This window comes from Phocoena phocoena, chromosome 5 (genome assembly GCF_963924675.1).
Source record: "Phocoena phocoena chromosome 5, mPhoPho1.1, whole genome shotgun sequence".
Taxonomy (NCBI): domain Eukaryota; kingdom Metazoa; phylum Chordata; class Mammalia; order Artiodactyla; family Phocoenidae; genus Phocoena; species Phocoena phocoena.
This window is the reverse complement of record NC_089223.1, coordinates 33,626,571-33,641,977: the sequence shown is the minus strand read 5'-3', so window position 1 is coordinate 33,641,977 and position 15,407 is coordinate 33,626,571. Positions and strand designations below refer to the sequence as shown.

At 36.7% G+C, this 15,407-nt stretch overlaps 1 protein-coding gene across 2 annotated transcripts; it reads left to right on the top strand.

Moving 5' to 3' along the window:
* Nucleotides 1-1,192: 1,192 nt before the first annotated feature.
* Nucleotides 1,193-15,022, top strand: PLRG1 (pleiotropic regulator 1). 2 transcript variants are annotated; one of them, XM_065877556.1, is made up of 15 exons: nt 1,193-1,293; nt 2,685-2,791; nt 3,824-3,966; nt 4,671-4,724; nt 5,595-5,688; nt 5,902-5,983; nt 7,356-7,457; nt 8,202-8,294; nt 10,375-10,524; nt 10,614-10,715; nt 11,213-11,315; nt 12,035-12,143; nt 13,158-13,297; nt 13,776-13,969; nt 14,543-15,022. In XM_065877556.1, the coding sequence occupies exons 1-15, from the start codon at nt 1,285-1,287 to the stop codon at nt 14,600-14,602; spliced, it is 1,542 nt and encodes a 513-aa protein (XP_065733628.1). In that variant the 5' UTR covers nt 1,193-1,284; the 3' UTR covers nt 14,603-15,022. The 2 variants fall into 2 exon arrangements, with proteins under 2 accessions (XP_065733628.1, XP_065733629.1); XM_065877557.1 differs by having other exon boundaries at nt 1,285-1,293; nt 4,671-4,697; nt 14,543-14,602.
* The last annotated feature ends 385 nt before the right edge of the window (nt 15,023-15,407 follow it).

Below are 15,407 nucleotides of genomic sequence, written 5' to 3'. Positions count from 1 at the left end.
TTTTCCCAAGTACATATTTTATAATTATGGCATTTCCTTGCAAGGCCTACCACCAGTGGCCACTGCTATAGAAAATCAATTCTTAAGGCCAAACTTACACTCAAATTCAGAGATGATTGTATTTTCAAATAGAAGGATGGTCTTAATTTTTGTAATGAATTAAAAATTAATTCCTAAATGAGATGATAAATTCACATTGCTATACTTTTGATAGATTTTTCTCCCTCTCAAAGTATACACAACATGCTCTGGTGACAAGATCTGTGGAAACTGACTATGGTTAAAGAAGAAGCAGAGCCAGTAAAATGCTTGTCTATTCAAGTTTGCAAATGTCCAGTTCCATCAATTTTCCTTCTTATGTGGAAAAATAGGCACGACTGATCACAAACTGCAGATTTTACCTGGGTATAAAACAAAATGCCAATCCTTTGGCACCAGTCTGTATACACACAAAAATGGCTAAAGTCTTCACTTGTGTTTTTCTTCCACCAGCTTTGACAAACTGTACCCTGGCATCGTTGAAGCCACGTTCATCATCAGACAACGAGGAAATGGCCAAGAGTTATGCCATTGTTGGGATATTGAAAAAAAAAAAACAACTATGCTGGCTGAAAATAAATTTGAGATTTTGCCATATGCTGTTAAAGCCAAAATCTTTTGCAAAATTTCTCAAATTGAAACCATTCCGCAATATTCACTCAACAAGTGTTTCATGGACAGTGTAAGTGGAATTGCTTTTTAGGCACCAAGACTAAAAAGATTTCTAAATGCTTCCAGCCAAATTGAGCCAAGTAGCGGAATCAGGCGACAAAAATCACGGAGGCGACCCCCGAAGAAGGCAAGGAGGGGTAAGAGCCTTCGCGCTCTCCGGACCTTCCCTAGAACTGACTGCTGAGGTTGTCTGAAAAAAAAGTATTAAGATTCCAGAGAACAGAATGCAAACAACCACAGCCCTAAACCAAAATATTTAAGGCTGAGAGTAAGGTAGAAAACGATATTATCTCAAGATTTCTGCAGAAGCGAGTAAAACCTTTACTCCCGCGATTCCGGCAGCTTCCGCCCCGCAGTCTCGAAGCTCCGCCCCACAGGCGGCCCCCGAGGAGAAAGGCCCGCCCTTTGGCCCCAGACTGCCTACGGCCCACCAGCGCGCGTGCGCAGAGTCTTACGTCACATCCGGCGCCAGGACGCCCGATTCAGGAAGGGGCCGAGTAGTTGTGGCGGCGGTTTCCGTCCAGTTGGTTGGTGTTTCATCCTTGCTGGAGCGACTGGGTAGATCGCGGCGTCATGGTCGAGGTAAAGTGACACTTGGGTGCCCAGGGGCCATCTGTTCTGGATTATTTTTCTTTGGCGGCGGGCGTGAGGGATCGAGGGTGCTGGGAGTCAGGGGAGAGTAGCGGCTGCGAGGGGAGGCTGTTTGGCCGAGGCCGGGTAGTCTCTTAAGGTTTTTAGGGAGGCAGAGAAGCCGGATGAGAGCACGAGTTGGAGGTTCTGTCTGGGCGGGAAGCCTGAGATAATTCCTCCAGTTTTCATTTGGCCCTTGGGCACTTGAGCTGGGCACTGTCCTCTGAGGCGGAGTTTCTGTCGATGTTCGACCAGTGGTACTCGCTGCCTGCTGGGTCGAGTCGGTGATTCTGTGTCTTACAAAACTGGCGGTCTTCTCTGGTCTTCATTTTTTGTCTTACTAAAGCTCTTCCCCGGGAAAACCTGCCATTCTTGAATTTTTGCATTTTCCGCTAGCTTGAACAACTATTAGCAAGCCTTGTTCGTTTTATCTCAAAATTCTTGACTCTTGTCCAGGCCCACTGCCATCACCTGAATTCAGACCACATCATCCACCAACGCTGATGCTTTAGCTCTTAGGTGGTCTCCTTGCTTCTGTTTCTGTCACCCCTCCCCCACCCCCAGTAAATTGATCAGTTTAAAACGTAGGATGTTCGAGCTTTTCTTGCTTAAGACCCTTTAGTGGTCCTATGTATCTAGAGCAAAAATGCAGACCGTTGCAATGGTATAAAAAAAAAACTTATCTGGACCTTGTCTATCCTTACAACCTCATCTTGCATCATCAACCCACCCTTTCACCGAACATACACAGCTGTACTGCAGGTTCTGGCATTATTTCGGTTACCAAACGCCTTTGTATTTACATGGCCTTTTCTCTCTGCTTGGATTGTTCTTACCTCTATTTTGTGCAAGGCTAACTCCCTCTCTGCTTAGCTGCCACCTCAGAGAGATCTTTCATTACCACCCTAAGGTCTTCTTCTGTCCTCGGTCTCAGCCCCCTGCTTGTTTCCTTCATAGCACTTATTAGAATGTGGAGTTACTTTGTTTGTTTTTATTTGCCTGTTTCCTCTTGAGCACAGAGACCGTGGCTGCCTTTCATCATTCTGTTGTTAGTTTCTAGCACAATACCTGCCACTCAATTAGTAGGAGTTCAGTAAATATTTATTGAGTAAATGACTAATCTCAGGCATCACTCAGCTGGTATACCTGGGGCTCTGGCCCAAGAGGAGCTTCTTCCTCTTCTCTGAACTTGACTCCTATAGCTTGCTACAGATAGCTGTGGTGAGTGGTACAAAGCTTTTTACATATTTAAACATGTAAAGTGTATAACTAATTTCACTTTAATTTAGGTTATGGTATATATAATTTGTAGCTAGATATGTAATTATACTCTTTTGTTCTAGGAGGTACAGAAACATTCTGTGCACACACTTGTGTTCAGGTCATTGAAGAGAACCCATGACATGTTTGTGGCTGATAATGGAAAACCTGTGCCTTTGGATGAAGAGAGGTAGGGATAGTTCCTTTTCAATTGCTAGAATATTTCAACTTATAATATTGGGGGAAGAGAGCAGGGAGAGGGGAAGGTTTAAAGATTAGTAAGTAATACTAACTCATAGGATATCTATTCAGTAATGAGTTGTGTTTGGGCATAATTTAAGCTGAGTTAACTTTATTTTTTTTGGCCTTATCTTTTACAGTAAAAGTCCCATTAATTAATTGCATTTTACAAATACCCAGTAATTAGGAGAGTCCCTTTTAGGCGTTATATTTTATAATCAATCACTTTGTATGTGCTTTCAGCTTCCTGCTGCTCTCAGAGCCTTGCTGAGCTGAAATTGTACCTGGCCAGTACCTCTACTCCCATCTTTTCTCGTTAGTATGATGAAGATTTTTGAGTGGTGGCATATTTTTGGTTCTACATCTCCAGCTCCAGTCTGGGATTGCATTATGTGCAGTGTTCCTTCTTTGTCCTTTACCCTTCTTTAAAAATCTACCTAATTCCTCAAACAAGCATTTATATTTAATTTACCAAGTGGACTATCCTTAAAAGTAGCATAATAAGTGCATTTGTTTCTAAAATGCTGAATTAAGTACTTGGATTAGTTTGAACTAATCTTTCTAGGTATATCCAGGAAAGGTTACTATAGAAGCTTTTACTGTATTTTTATATTTAGACATTTGAAGGAAAGTATACTGACTTTGAGGTTTTTTTTAAAGGATATATTAGTTTCTATATATTTTAAAATGAGTTAGACCTTTGATAAATCAACATGAAAGTTTTTATATAATTGGTTAACAAACTAAACTATTACTTAATGGATGCTATGTGGTAGATTGTGAACAAAAGTGTGGAAATGCACTTGGAAATTTTTTAAAATATTGTTTAACTTTAAAATCTTAATAGTAACTTTTTCTACATGATTAGGCAAACTTAAGCTACTTAAATACTTGTTTTCTGGATATCTGTGAATATATTTACATTGGTGAATATATTTAAAGTACTCAAAGATACATTTTTATGTTTATAATTTTTAAATAGTCACAAACGAAAAATGGCAATCAAGCTGCGTAATGAGTATGGTCCTGTGTTGCATATGCCTACTTCAAAAGAAAATCTTAAAGAGAAAGGCCCTCAGAATGCATCAGATTCATATGGACACAAACAATATCCTGCCAATCAAGGTGAGTATGGCATTGTCAGAAATGTCAGGATTTATATGTGAATTTTAAAAATAGAAAAATGAAATGTCTTATTAGTGCTTCTTCTGGAAGGACTTATTAGAGCCATACCCTATTTAACAGCTTTATTTCCTCATTGGAGTAGTGAGTGAGATTATTGGTTGGTGGATTTTTCCCTTATAGGAAATTAAAACAGTGGTATAATGATGGCAGAAATTCTTAGGATATGGAGATAGTCATAGTGGAGACTAAAGGAAAAATTCCTAACCTGTGGGGAATTTTTCTTTCATCTATCTGTTTTGGCTATAATTCAGAAAGATGATATTAAGTACTAAAATTGTAGTGAATAAAGATAATCCAAGATTCATCACAGGAAAACCATTTGTTTGGAAGATAAACCTGAGTGGATTATTACTTGATAAGATGACCTCTCTACACACCATTGCTATATAGCAAATGCACAAGCTTTCTTGACACCACATCAGCAAATGATCAAAGAACTACCTGTGAACATGGTCTTCAGAAGGCAAAGCAAAAATGATCAACTTACCTTATTTCTCAGGCTTGGGCTTAGTTGGGAAAATTTGAGATATCCAGTTGATAATTTAATATTATTTAATTCATTAAAAGACGTGATACTTGTATATAAGGTAATTTTGCCACAGATGAATTTTCTCTCTCTCTCTCTCTCTCCCTGTTTTTAATAGGACAAGAAGTTGAATATTTGGTGACAGGTACACATCCGTATCCACCAGGACCTGGTAAGTAGCTGTTATATTTGAAAATGTCTTATTGTCACTTATATTTCCATGACTGAGCCAATAATATGATTCCCATTGCCTGTAAAATATAAGATAAGCTCAATAACCAAGCATCCAGGCATAGCTGTTTAGATGATAATTAACTAAGTTTCACATGCATTCATTCAGCAAACATTCTTAAGCACTTATTTTTTTTTAGGCACTGTGCTAAGAATTCAAAGACAATAAGACTGCTCCAGGCTAAGACAAGCTTATTACCTGGAAGTTTAGTCAGACACATAAATATCACAAAGCTTATAAAAGTGTTAGAAGTGTTAGTATAGAAGCAGGTATGATAGAAACATATCCTGGGTGTGTTGTATGTGAAGAGGAATTAGCACACAAATGGAGTGGCCAGTATAACAGGGTGGAGGACAAAAAGCTTAGTATATCCAGGTTCTAGTAATTTTAGAGGACGGAATTCACTATATTCAAGTATAGATGAATTGGTGCTTCTTGTTGTAGGAATTTACATTTACCCTTCGAAACATTCTGTTAGTATTTGGGGAACTGCTTAATTTTTATATTTGAAGGTAATATCCCAAGATAATAGAAATTTAACTTTACTATCTTGGGCTATGTTAATATTAAGCTGTTTTGATTAAATATATGAGACAAATTTGAGATATATGTTGTTGGGCAATATTTATTGTAAAAGAATTAGAAACAAAAGACGTACAAAATGTAACAAAAATTTTTGTCATATCACCACCTAGAGATAATCACCATTACCTTTTTGTTATGTTTTCCTCCAGTATTTTATTGTAAATGCATGTAAATGGAAGCAAAGATAGATACTAAAAGGAGTTGATTTTTTTTTTATTTCAACAGGGGTTGCTTTGACAGCGGACACTAAGATCCAAAGAATGCCAAGTGAATCAGCTGCACAGTCCTTAGCTGTGGCATTACCTACTTCTCAAGCCAGGTAGGAGATACTATGCTTCTAAATAACAAAGATTTTGAAAGCATAGTTTACTGTTCACATTTTTTCTCATTTTTAAATTTGTTTCTTTGTAGTTACGTATTGTATGACATTTTCCTTTACCAGTGCTTACAAAAACTTAAAATATAGAGTCAGTCCTGCAGAACACCTGACTGGAGACTAATTACTTAGAATATGGTGTTTCTTTTGCCTCAGGGTTGATGCAAACCGTAGTACACCTGCTGGAGGTGAATACCGACACCCTGGGGCTTCTGACCGGTCACAGCCTGCAGGGGCGGTAAGTTGTCTGTGTCAAATCACATCACGCTGTGGGTTTCTAACTTTAACATGTTGCCTATTTCCATTTATTCCAAGATTCTTACCTTAGATATTAATAAATGAACATTTTCCTTGGACTTGTTCAAGTAAATAGCGGCCTGAGCTAGTTGCTAATATTTCATAGCCCTAAAATTTAAGTTGCTAGTGGATTGACAGAATAATTTAAAGTTCTGTTAATTCTGTGTCTACTTGCACGTTGGACATAACATTTATTTTGATGAAGATAATGTGACGATGCTCTGTATTACCCACTATTAGAAATGCAAGCATGGTTATTCTGAAGCTTCTATTAGTACGTGTTAGATATGAAAGTTTTTTTTATTAAACTCTCATTTGGTTTGTACGGTTAGAGTTGAGTGCTATTAGTATCGTAATATTCACAGGCTATACAACTAATATCTTACAAATGAGCATTTAGAAATATATTATTTGTTTGTAAGTAAATGGCAGCTACTGTTGTTATTGGTGAAAGTAGTTATAGAAAGAATAACTGAAAATATGCAGTTTGCTTTATTATGCTGTTACTTGAAGTGAGTGCAGTCTTTACTTCCTCAGTTTATTATGCAGTTGCTTTGTGAAGTGAATGAATTTGTAGTCCTCCTACCAGGGTCTTTAGCCTCCATTCACAGCATCTGCCCAGGCTTTCTGCCTCCTTAGGATATAACATAAGCTTCTTGAGGGCAGTAACTTTACAGGCTTCAGTGTTTTTTGGACGGGTGGATGCTATCAGTATATGGTTATATCAGCTAGTATACCCTTTAAGATAGTATTGAAATACTTTTGTGGGAGTTAAATAGAAGGAACTTTCAGTTTCTCCTTTGTAGTATAGAAATCAATAATGTAGAAATCAATAATGTTAAAATATGACAAAAGCAACGGCATTAATCCACATATATTTACTTAAATAATAATGGGAGCTTACATTTAGCATTTACTACACTGTTACAGTCTTCATAATAACTGTATGAGATAGTTGCTGTTATTTCCATTTTACTAATGAGGCACAGAGGTTACATAATTTATACCCAAGGTCATTAGCTAGTAATGGACAGAGTTGGGTTTTGAACCCGTGCACAGTGATATGTGCTCTCAATGTTAAGGTTCTGCCTCTCTGAGATTTTTTAATTGTTTTTTAAAGTTAAAATTAACATACAGAAAATATAGTTCTGATTGAAGTCTTAGACTCATTTTCTAGGTATGCAGATATTTTTCAGATATCTTTTTTTCTTAAGGAAAAATCTTTCATAAATCCCTTTGACTTTCCATTTTTGAATTGATAACATGAAACCTTAGGTAAGATATCTTTAATAATTAATCTATTCCATATCTAGGTTGTTATGGACAGTGGCAATGCCAAGAACTCCGCACTGATGGCTAAAAAAGCCCCTACAATGCCGAAACCTCAGTGGCACCCACCGTGGAAACTCTACAGAGTGAGTGAATCTGTATATTATTCCACTACATGAAACATGATCACTACTTTCCAGTTAAACAAGAGCCGAGGAATGGAATAAGGAGGAAACAGAGTGAATATGAGAGCTGGTAGAGTGATCTGAGGTGGGGTGGAGGGAGGGGCTTAGACAGTATCTTAAAAGATACTTTGGGAAGGAGACTTCATTAAATGGAAGTTATACTTGTATATTGTATAAGTGACAGTATAAAATATTGATAGAAGGCTACTAAATGGAGAGCAGACAAAATAAATTTAGGAAAGTGTTCGAGGTGTTCTATGCGAAGGCCAAGGAGAAAATCCATACATCAGGACATTTCTGTGGCCCTACCAGTTATCTTTTTAATTATAGTAAATTGGAATGATTCAAAATGTACCAAATCTAAAATAAAATGTAAATAGTAGGAAACGTACAGCTAGACAAATTATCATACCTTAGAATAGACTTTCTTTTGGTGTATAGATCTAATAAATCTTAATAGATATATAAATTTGGGTAACCACTACCGCAATCTGGATAATAGAAGTTCCATTGATTCAAAAACACCCCTGTGCTGTTTTCTTATAATCATATCCTTTCTCACCCCTGCCAACCATTCACCTTTTTTCGATCACTGTAGTTGTACTTTTCAGTTGTATCATATTTAACATAAGTGTGATGAGTTGAAATTGAATAAACTTTAGCTTCTGTGTAGTGAGCCTGCTCATTCTACCTTTTTAAATACAGGTGATCAGTGGGCATCTTGGCTGGGTTCGATGTATTGCTGTGGAACCTGGAAACCAGTGGTTTGTTACTGGATCTGCTGACAGAACTATAAAGGTAATAAGGAAGGAAGAAAAATGTAAACATGATTTTGTGTTTGCCGTGTAATTTTAATGTTTTATTTCCTCTGGTGAGAATTGCTGTTCTAGTTCTCTGATTTCTTAGACCCGAGTGTTGAGTAAAATTTATTATCTATACCAGTTAAAAGTCCCATATAGGGCTTCCCTGGTGGTGCATTGGTTAAGAATCCACCTGCCAATGCAGGGGACATCAGTTCAAGCCCTGGTCCGGGAAGATCCCACATGCTGTGGAGCAGCTAAGTCTCTGTGCCACGACTACTGAGCCTGCGCTCTAGAGCCCACGAGCCACAACTACTGAGTCCGTGTGCCTAGAGCCCATGCTCTGCAACAAGAGAAGCCACCGCAGTGAGAAGCCCGGGCACCACAATGAAGAGTAGCCCCTGCTCACCACAACTAGAGAAAGCCAGCGTACAGCAATGAAGATTCAATGCAGCCAAAAATAAATAAAATAAATAAATTATAAAAAAAAGTCTCAAATAAATATCTGTTTGAAAAGTGGTATTTAAGCAACAGTTTTTTTTCCAAACAGTACATGCTGACTATTTACAACTAATTTCTTCATATTTTTTTCTCCTTCTGGTTACAAAATTAAAGCATGCTTATCTATAAAAAATGTGGAAAATGTAAAGGAGTATAAAAGAATATAGACCCAGGGCTTCCCTGGTGGCGCAGTGGTTAAGAGTCTGCCTGCCATTGCAGGGGACCTGGGTTCGAGCCCTGTTCTGGGAAGATCCCACATGCCGCAGAGCAACTAAGCCCCCGCGCTACAACAAAGAGTAGCCCCCACTCGCTGCAACTAGAGAAAGCCTGCGTGCAGCAAGGAAGACCCAATGCAGCCAAAAAGAAAGAAAGAAAGAAAAGAGAAAGAATATAGACCCATGCATAATCCTACCACTGTCAGATATTTGAATTTTCTTTTTAACATTTATTTCTGTGTATGTGTATCTGCATTTTCTTCTGAGTTATTTTCCTGTGTATATAAATGTGTATCTTTTAAAAATCATGTTTGATATGTAATTTTGTTCCCAGCTTTTTTTCAGTTAATATTGTGTCAAAGGCATATTCCTGTCAAAAACTGAACGTCTTTTTTTAAAAATTTATTTTAAGTATAGTTGATTTACAATATGTTAATTGCTGCTGTACAGCAAAGTGATTCAATTATGCATATATATACATTCTTTCTCATATTCTTTTCCATTATGGTTTATCACAGGTATTGAATATAGTTCCCTGTGCTATACAGTAGGACCTTGTTACATATTCATTCTGTGTATTATGGTTTGCATCTGCTAATCCCAAACTCCTATCCTTTCCTCTCCTGAACATTTTTTTAAATGGTTCCATAGTATTACGTCATTTAGATATTCTATAATCTATTTTCCTTCTGTTAGGCATTAAAGTATTTTTAGTTTCCTGATTTTTCACTAACATAAGTAATGCTGTAGTTAATATGTGCCTAAAGCTTTTTCTGTATTTTAAAGTGTTTTGTTATGATAGTTTCCCAGAAAAAAGTATTAAAGGTCAGGCATTCTTGAAGTTGACACCCAAAGTTAAAAATTATTTTCCAAAATGGGTGAATTGATACTTGCAGCATGTGAGAGGATCCTTTTCAGCACATTGCTTGTGTTTTTTAAAAAATATTTACTATTGTGATAAGCAGAAATGAATATCTAATCTTTCAAAAACTGTGTATATAAAATTTATAGTGATGTTGAAGTTTTTGATACCTTTATTTGCTACGTTTAGGTTTTTTTTTTTAAGTTGATGCCATCCTTGACTAATTTAATACCTCAGTATTCATACTTTTACTATCAGTGATATCCTTTATATATTAAGAATATTAACTTTTTGTCACCTGTGCAAATATTTTCCCAGTTTGATCATGCCCTTTAATTCTCTTTTCCCTGATTTTATTTTTGTTGATGGGGTCATTTTGCAAACTTTTATATTTTTATGTGTTTTTATCTTTCACTTTTTGAAGACAATTTTAACATCAAGATTCTAAAAATTTGCTTTGGAATAATAAAGAAGAAAAATTAAGTATTTTTTGATTGCAGATCTGGGACTTGGCTAGTGGCAAGTTAAAACTGTCATTAACTGGGCACATCAGTACGGTGCGTGGTGTGATAGTGAGCACGAGGAGCCCGTACCTCTTCTCCTGTGGAGAAGACAAACAAGTCAAATGCTGGGATCTTGAGTATAATAAGGTAAGCATGAAGTTAAGGATTGGAGACATTATGGGCCCCTGTTTATCTTCCTAATTGTAGAGATTTTAACTTTCTTTCTTATTTTTTAGGTTATAAGGCACTATCATGGACATCTGAGTGCAGTGTATGGTTTAGATCTGCACCCAACAATCGATGTGCTGGTGACCTGTAGCCGAGACTCAACTGCACGGGTAAATGGAATAGAGCTGATCTGTACATATATTGCATCTTACAGTATGCTTATTTGGTCCTAAAGTCATGTATTTTTTGATAGAGAATTTAAAGATAGTTGCCTTGACCCGTCAATGCCCTACCTAGTCTTCATCTTCTGAGTTCTGTGGCCCCACTATGTCTATAATTGGGAGGCCCCGCCCCTGATATGCGACCTCTCACATGCCAGTCTGTCACCACAGCTGTGGTCCATTAGCTGTTTCATTCAGTAGCCCCATTATACCCATTCTAGTCAGTAGGTCCCCTGATCTTGTAGCTTTTTTCCCCATTGGCTGCCTCCTATATACATTCCCCAGCCAGCTTACAGGTGATTATTTCATTTACTCACTTTCTTCATTATATTCAAGGCAGGCACACAAAGTTGTCGAGTAGATTCCCAGGCTTGCATTGATCTAGTTACCTGCCTGAGATATGAATACCTGTTCTCTTTGATGGTATGTCTGTTGTGTTTTGATAGATTTGGGATGTGAGAACTAAAGCCAGTGTACACACGTTATCTGGACATACTAATGCGGTGGCTACAGTGAGGTGTCAAGCTGCGGAACCACAAATTATTACTGGTACGATCGATACTTTTCAAGTTTACAGTATATTCATATCAGAGTGCATTATGATTATACACTTTTCATATTTACTATGACTCTTGCTTTGTGTTGTATATACAGTGTTTCTGTGTGCACTTGAAATTTTTTGTGGTAACATTTCATCCCATTGTTTTTATCTCATACTTTTTACATATCATAGAATCTTTGTATCAGGTAATGCCTCACTAGAGAATAGTGCTATTAGATACAACTAAGCGTTGTTTTATAGTATCAAAATTACCGGTCTAGGAAATTAAAGTTAGAAGACAAAATACTCTCAGACTTTTAGAGCTGGTTTGAGTCTTGTTTTGCTTAAAATATGGTTAATATCATTGAATCTTCAAGACTAGAAAATAATTCCTTCCCATATGTTTCATTAACTAAATGATTATTAGAGTTTTTTCCTTCCTCTCCACTAGGGGATGACATCATGTCTTTGTTTTATTTGTTATTCACATTTGTTCTGTTATTCAGATGACAGTGCAACAAGCGTTTATTACATTCTTTTAAGAATTAAACTTAAAATCAACCAAATATTTTGGAACTATAGAAAACAATTAGCCAAGGGTTAATATGACTTATTTCATATATATATGTCTGTGGAGGAATGCTTCCAATTTTATTATATTTAATTTTCACATTCTTTTTTTCTGATCTGTGTGTATCTTGGGGATGTGTGTGTATTCTCCTTACAGGAAGCCATGACACTACAATACGATTATGGGATTTGGTGGCTGGAAAAACAAGAGTCACATTAACAAATCACAAAAAATCAGTCAGGGCTGTGGTTTTACATCCAAGACAGTAAGTATGTTTTCCTAAGTAGCTTCTCTTCTTTCTTCAGTTCTTAGTATAATACAGAAATACCAACATGAATACTACTTTGGTAGTCATTTAGCCACTGTCATTTTTTCACCTGTGCCACATATGAACATGCATTTCTTTTATTTTCCTTGCGTAGTATTTTGCTTCATGGCCTCTATAAGACAAGGAAAGCTTTCTGCATGGTGAAAATGATGTCAAATGAGATAACACGAATAAATCATGGTTAAAAGTTGCATGTCATAATCGAAGCTAATAGTAGCTATATTTAATGTTTTGGACATAAATATTATTAGGCACTGAGCTATACATAGAATAGTTAATTCTTAAGGAAGAAGTTAATATAATCGGAAAAAATAGTAGTGATCATGAACATTATAGTCAGAGTATCCCAAGAGATGGAGCATAATATCACAACCTGTTGTCTATGAAACTATATCACCTGGCACTTTCTGGTCACAAGTCATATCTTGCCTCTCCTCCTCTCTTTCCCACTCTCCCTTACCTTTATTTTCACTCTTGTCCTTCCTCCCTTTCCCTGTCTTCCTCATTCCCTTTATTCTTCCCCCTCCCTTTCTCTCTTCGTCTTGCCTCTATTTCTTTCATTTTCTCCCTCTCTTCTTGTTCTGTCTCTCTCTCCTCTCTCTCTGGCTTTTTCTCTTGCTTTCTTGAAAATAGTTACATCACCCCTTGCCCTTTATGTGAGTTTAGGGGTTTGTATGTTTATTGCTTTAGCTTAGTGTAGAGCATCGGGGAAATGAGAGGAAAATAAAACTTCAACCTAGGACTTAACGTACATTTAAAATAATTTAAAAATCTGATTTAACTTGGAACAAATATCTTGATATTTTTACCTCTTGGTATGATGATAATATTTTGCTAAAACTGCATAGATCCTGACTACACATGCAAAATACAACCATAATCAGATTTTATAAAATCCACCATTGTATTTAACTTGGTTTACTTTATCATTAATTCTTTATCTCATTTCAGTTACACATTTGCATCTGGTTCTCCAGATAACATAAAACAGTGGAAATTCCCCGATGGAAGTTTCATTCAAAATCTTTCTGGTCACAATGCTATTATTAATACACTGACAGTAAATTCTGATGGAGTGCTTGTATCTGGAGGTAAAATAAGATTTTTATGATAAATATGTTTTAGTCTGTCATCTTTTTCTTTTAGTGAGTAAAATTTCTAAGTCATCACACCTAAGTATTATAGCAGAACTTGCCTGTTTTAACGTTTGTTTGAATGTTCACGTGTGTTCATGCATATTCATAATGCACGTAGCATATTTCATAGTTTAGCTCTCTTTAAGTCCCCACATTGATAAATCTAAGTTAGGGGTTTATGCCAGAAATCGCCTAAAGTTTGGTTGTGTGTTCTGGAGTTGAATGTCGTTTTGTGGTGCTTTTTGAGATCTATAATAAATTCTGAATTAAGTACAAATGAAAGTAGACAAACTGATATTAAGAGGAGCTTGAGTGCCTGCATCTTATATATCTTTGTAGTAGTGACTGCAGTTACTACTGTGGTACTTAATAAACATTTGTCAAGCTGAATTGTTGAGAGGACACCAGGTTTAACTATATCTTTCCCTTTAAGCTGACAATGGCACTATGCATCTTTGGGACTGGAGAACTGGCTACAATTTCCAGAGAGTTCATGCAGCAGTGCAGCCTGGGTCTTTGGACAGTGAGTCAGGAATATTTGCTTGTGCTTTTGATCAGTCTGAAAGTCGGTTATTAACAGCTGAAGCTGATAAAACCATTAAAGTGTACAGAGAGGATGATACAGCGGTAAGATTTCTGTTTCATATACATTGTAAAGTATAATAAAATCAGCCATGCCAATTTTGCAAGCGTTTTCTCATTTTAAAGTTACTGAAATTATCAGAAGGGAAAGTAATCTTCATAATATTAAAGTATTTGTCATCTTGAATAGTGTCTGCTCATAGATTTCTTTATTGGTTTCATTGATGACAGCAAATCAATAGTTTTGATTTTATCTCAACGTTCCTTATTAGAGTTATTGGGAAAATCTCACACTAAGAATCACAGCAAATAAGTTGATTACTATGCAAATTAATTCTAGAATCATAAGCTTTGGTGTTATTAGAATGTCTAAATAGCAATTTTATTTAAAATGAAAAACCGTAAACTGAATTTGTAGCAAATGCATTCATCCTTTATTAGATTCAGATAATGCCAAAAGTTTGTCACTTATCTTAAAATTGTTAAAGAACTGCTAAATATATAATGCCAAGTAATATAATTTTGAGTAAGTGCCGGATTTTTGTTAGAAAGGAACCTATTAAATATGAAGCAGGCCTGAAATACTTTGTTTTAACTAACTTACTTTTCTATTTTTAGACAGAAGAAACTCATCCAGTCAGCTGGAAGCCAGAAATTATCAAGAGAAAGAGATTTTAATGTGGCATTGTCTTCATGGTGGTTCCAGTTTTGTTTGTTTTTTTTTTAGCTTGGTGTTGATGGGAATATCCAGTCATTTGTGCTCTGGCTAGGAATATAAAGCAAAAACTCACATGCTTGAATCATTGCTTTTTCATATTTTACAATGAACTGTCCTCTCCCCATGTTTTTATTTCTAAAATAAACAGTTTGAGATCCTAGGAGGTAAGATGCAGATATCAAGCATATGTGGGTTTGTTGAACATAACTATCCTAAAGATAGAATGATTTATCACTTTTATTAAAGCACACTTTTTTTTTTTTTTTAACTTACAGAACTGCTTACTGTAGTAGGACATGTTTTGAGGGGAGCAGTCTTTCTTTTTAATCCTTTAAAAACTGGTGTCTGTGACTGATAATTTGGGATTAAAGGATTTGAAGCGTTAACTTCTGTATGTTTATTCCACGTACAGTTTTTGAGTGCGTGTTCTGTAAAGTTCTGCACTAGATACTGTTCAGGAAGTAGACAGATGAGATGTGTCTGTCTTTTCAGATGGGTCCCCAACCCCTGGGCCACGGACCAGTACAGGTCCGTGGCCTGTTAGGAACCAGGCTGCACAGCAGGAGGTGAGCAGCGGGCAAGCGAGTGAAGCTTCATGTGTATTTACAGCCACTCCCTGTCACTGGCATTACCGCCTGAGCTCCACCTCCTGTCAGATCAGCGGTGGCATTAGATTCTCATAGGAGTGCGAACTCTACCGTGAACTGCGCGTACAAGGGATCTAGGTTGCGCGCTATGAGAATCTAATGCCTGATGATCTGAGGT

What these genes read in the sequence shown, in the direction of transcription:
- PLRG1 (XM_065877556.1), top strand. An exon ending in GTGCCTTTGGATGAAGAGAG is followed by an intron (nt 2,792 to 3,823) that starts GTAGGGATAGTT and finishes ATTTTTAAATAG; the next exon opens with TCACAAACGAAAAATGGCAA. An exon ending in CACCGTGGAAACTCTACAGA is followed by an intron (nt 7,458 to 8,201) that starts GTGAGTGAATCT and finishes TTTTAAATACAG; the next exon opens with GTGATCAGTGGGCATCTTGG.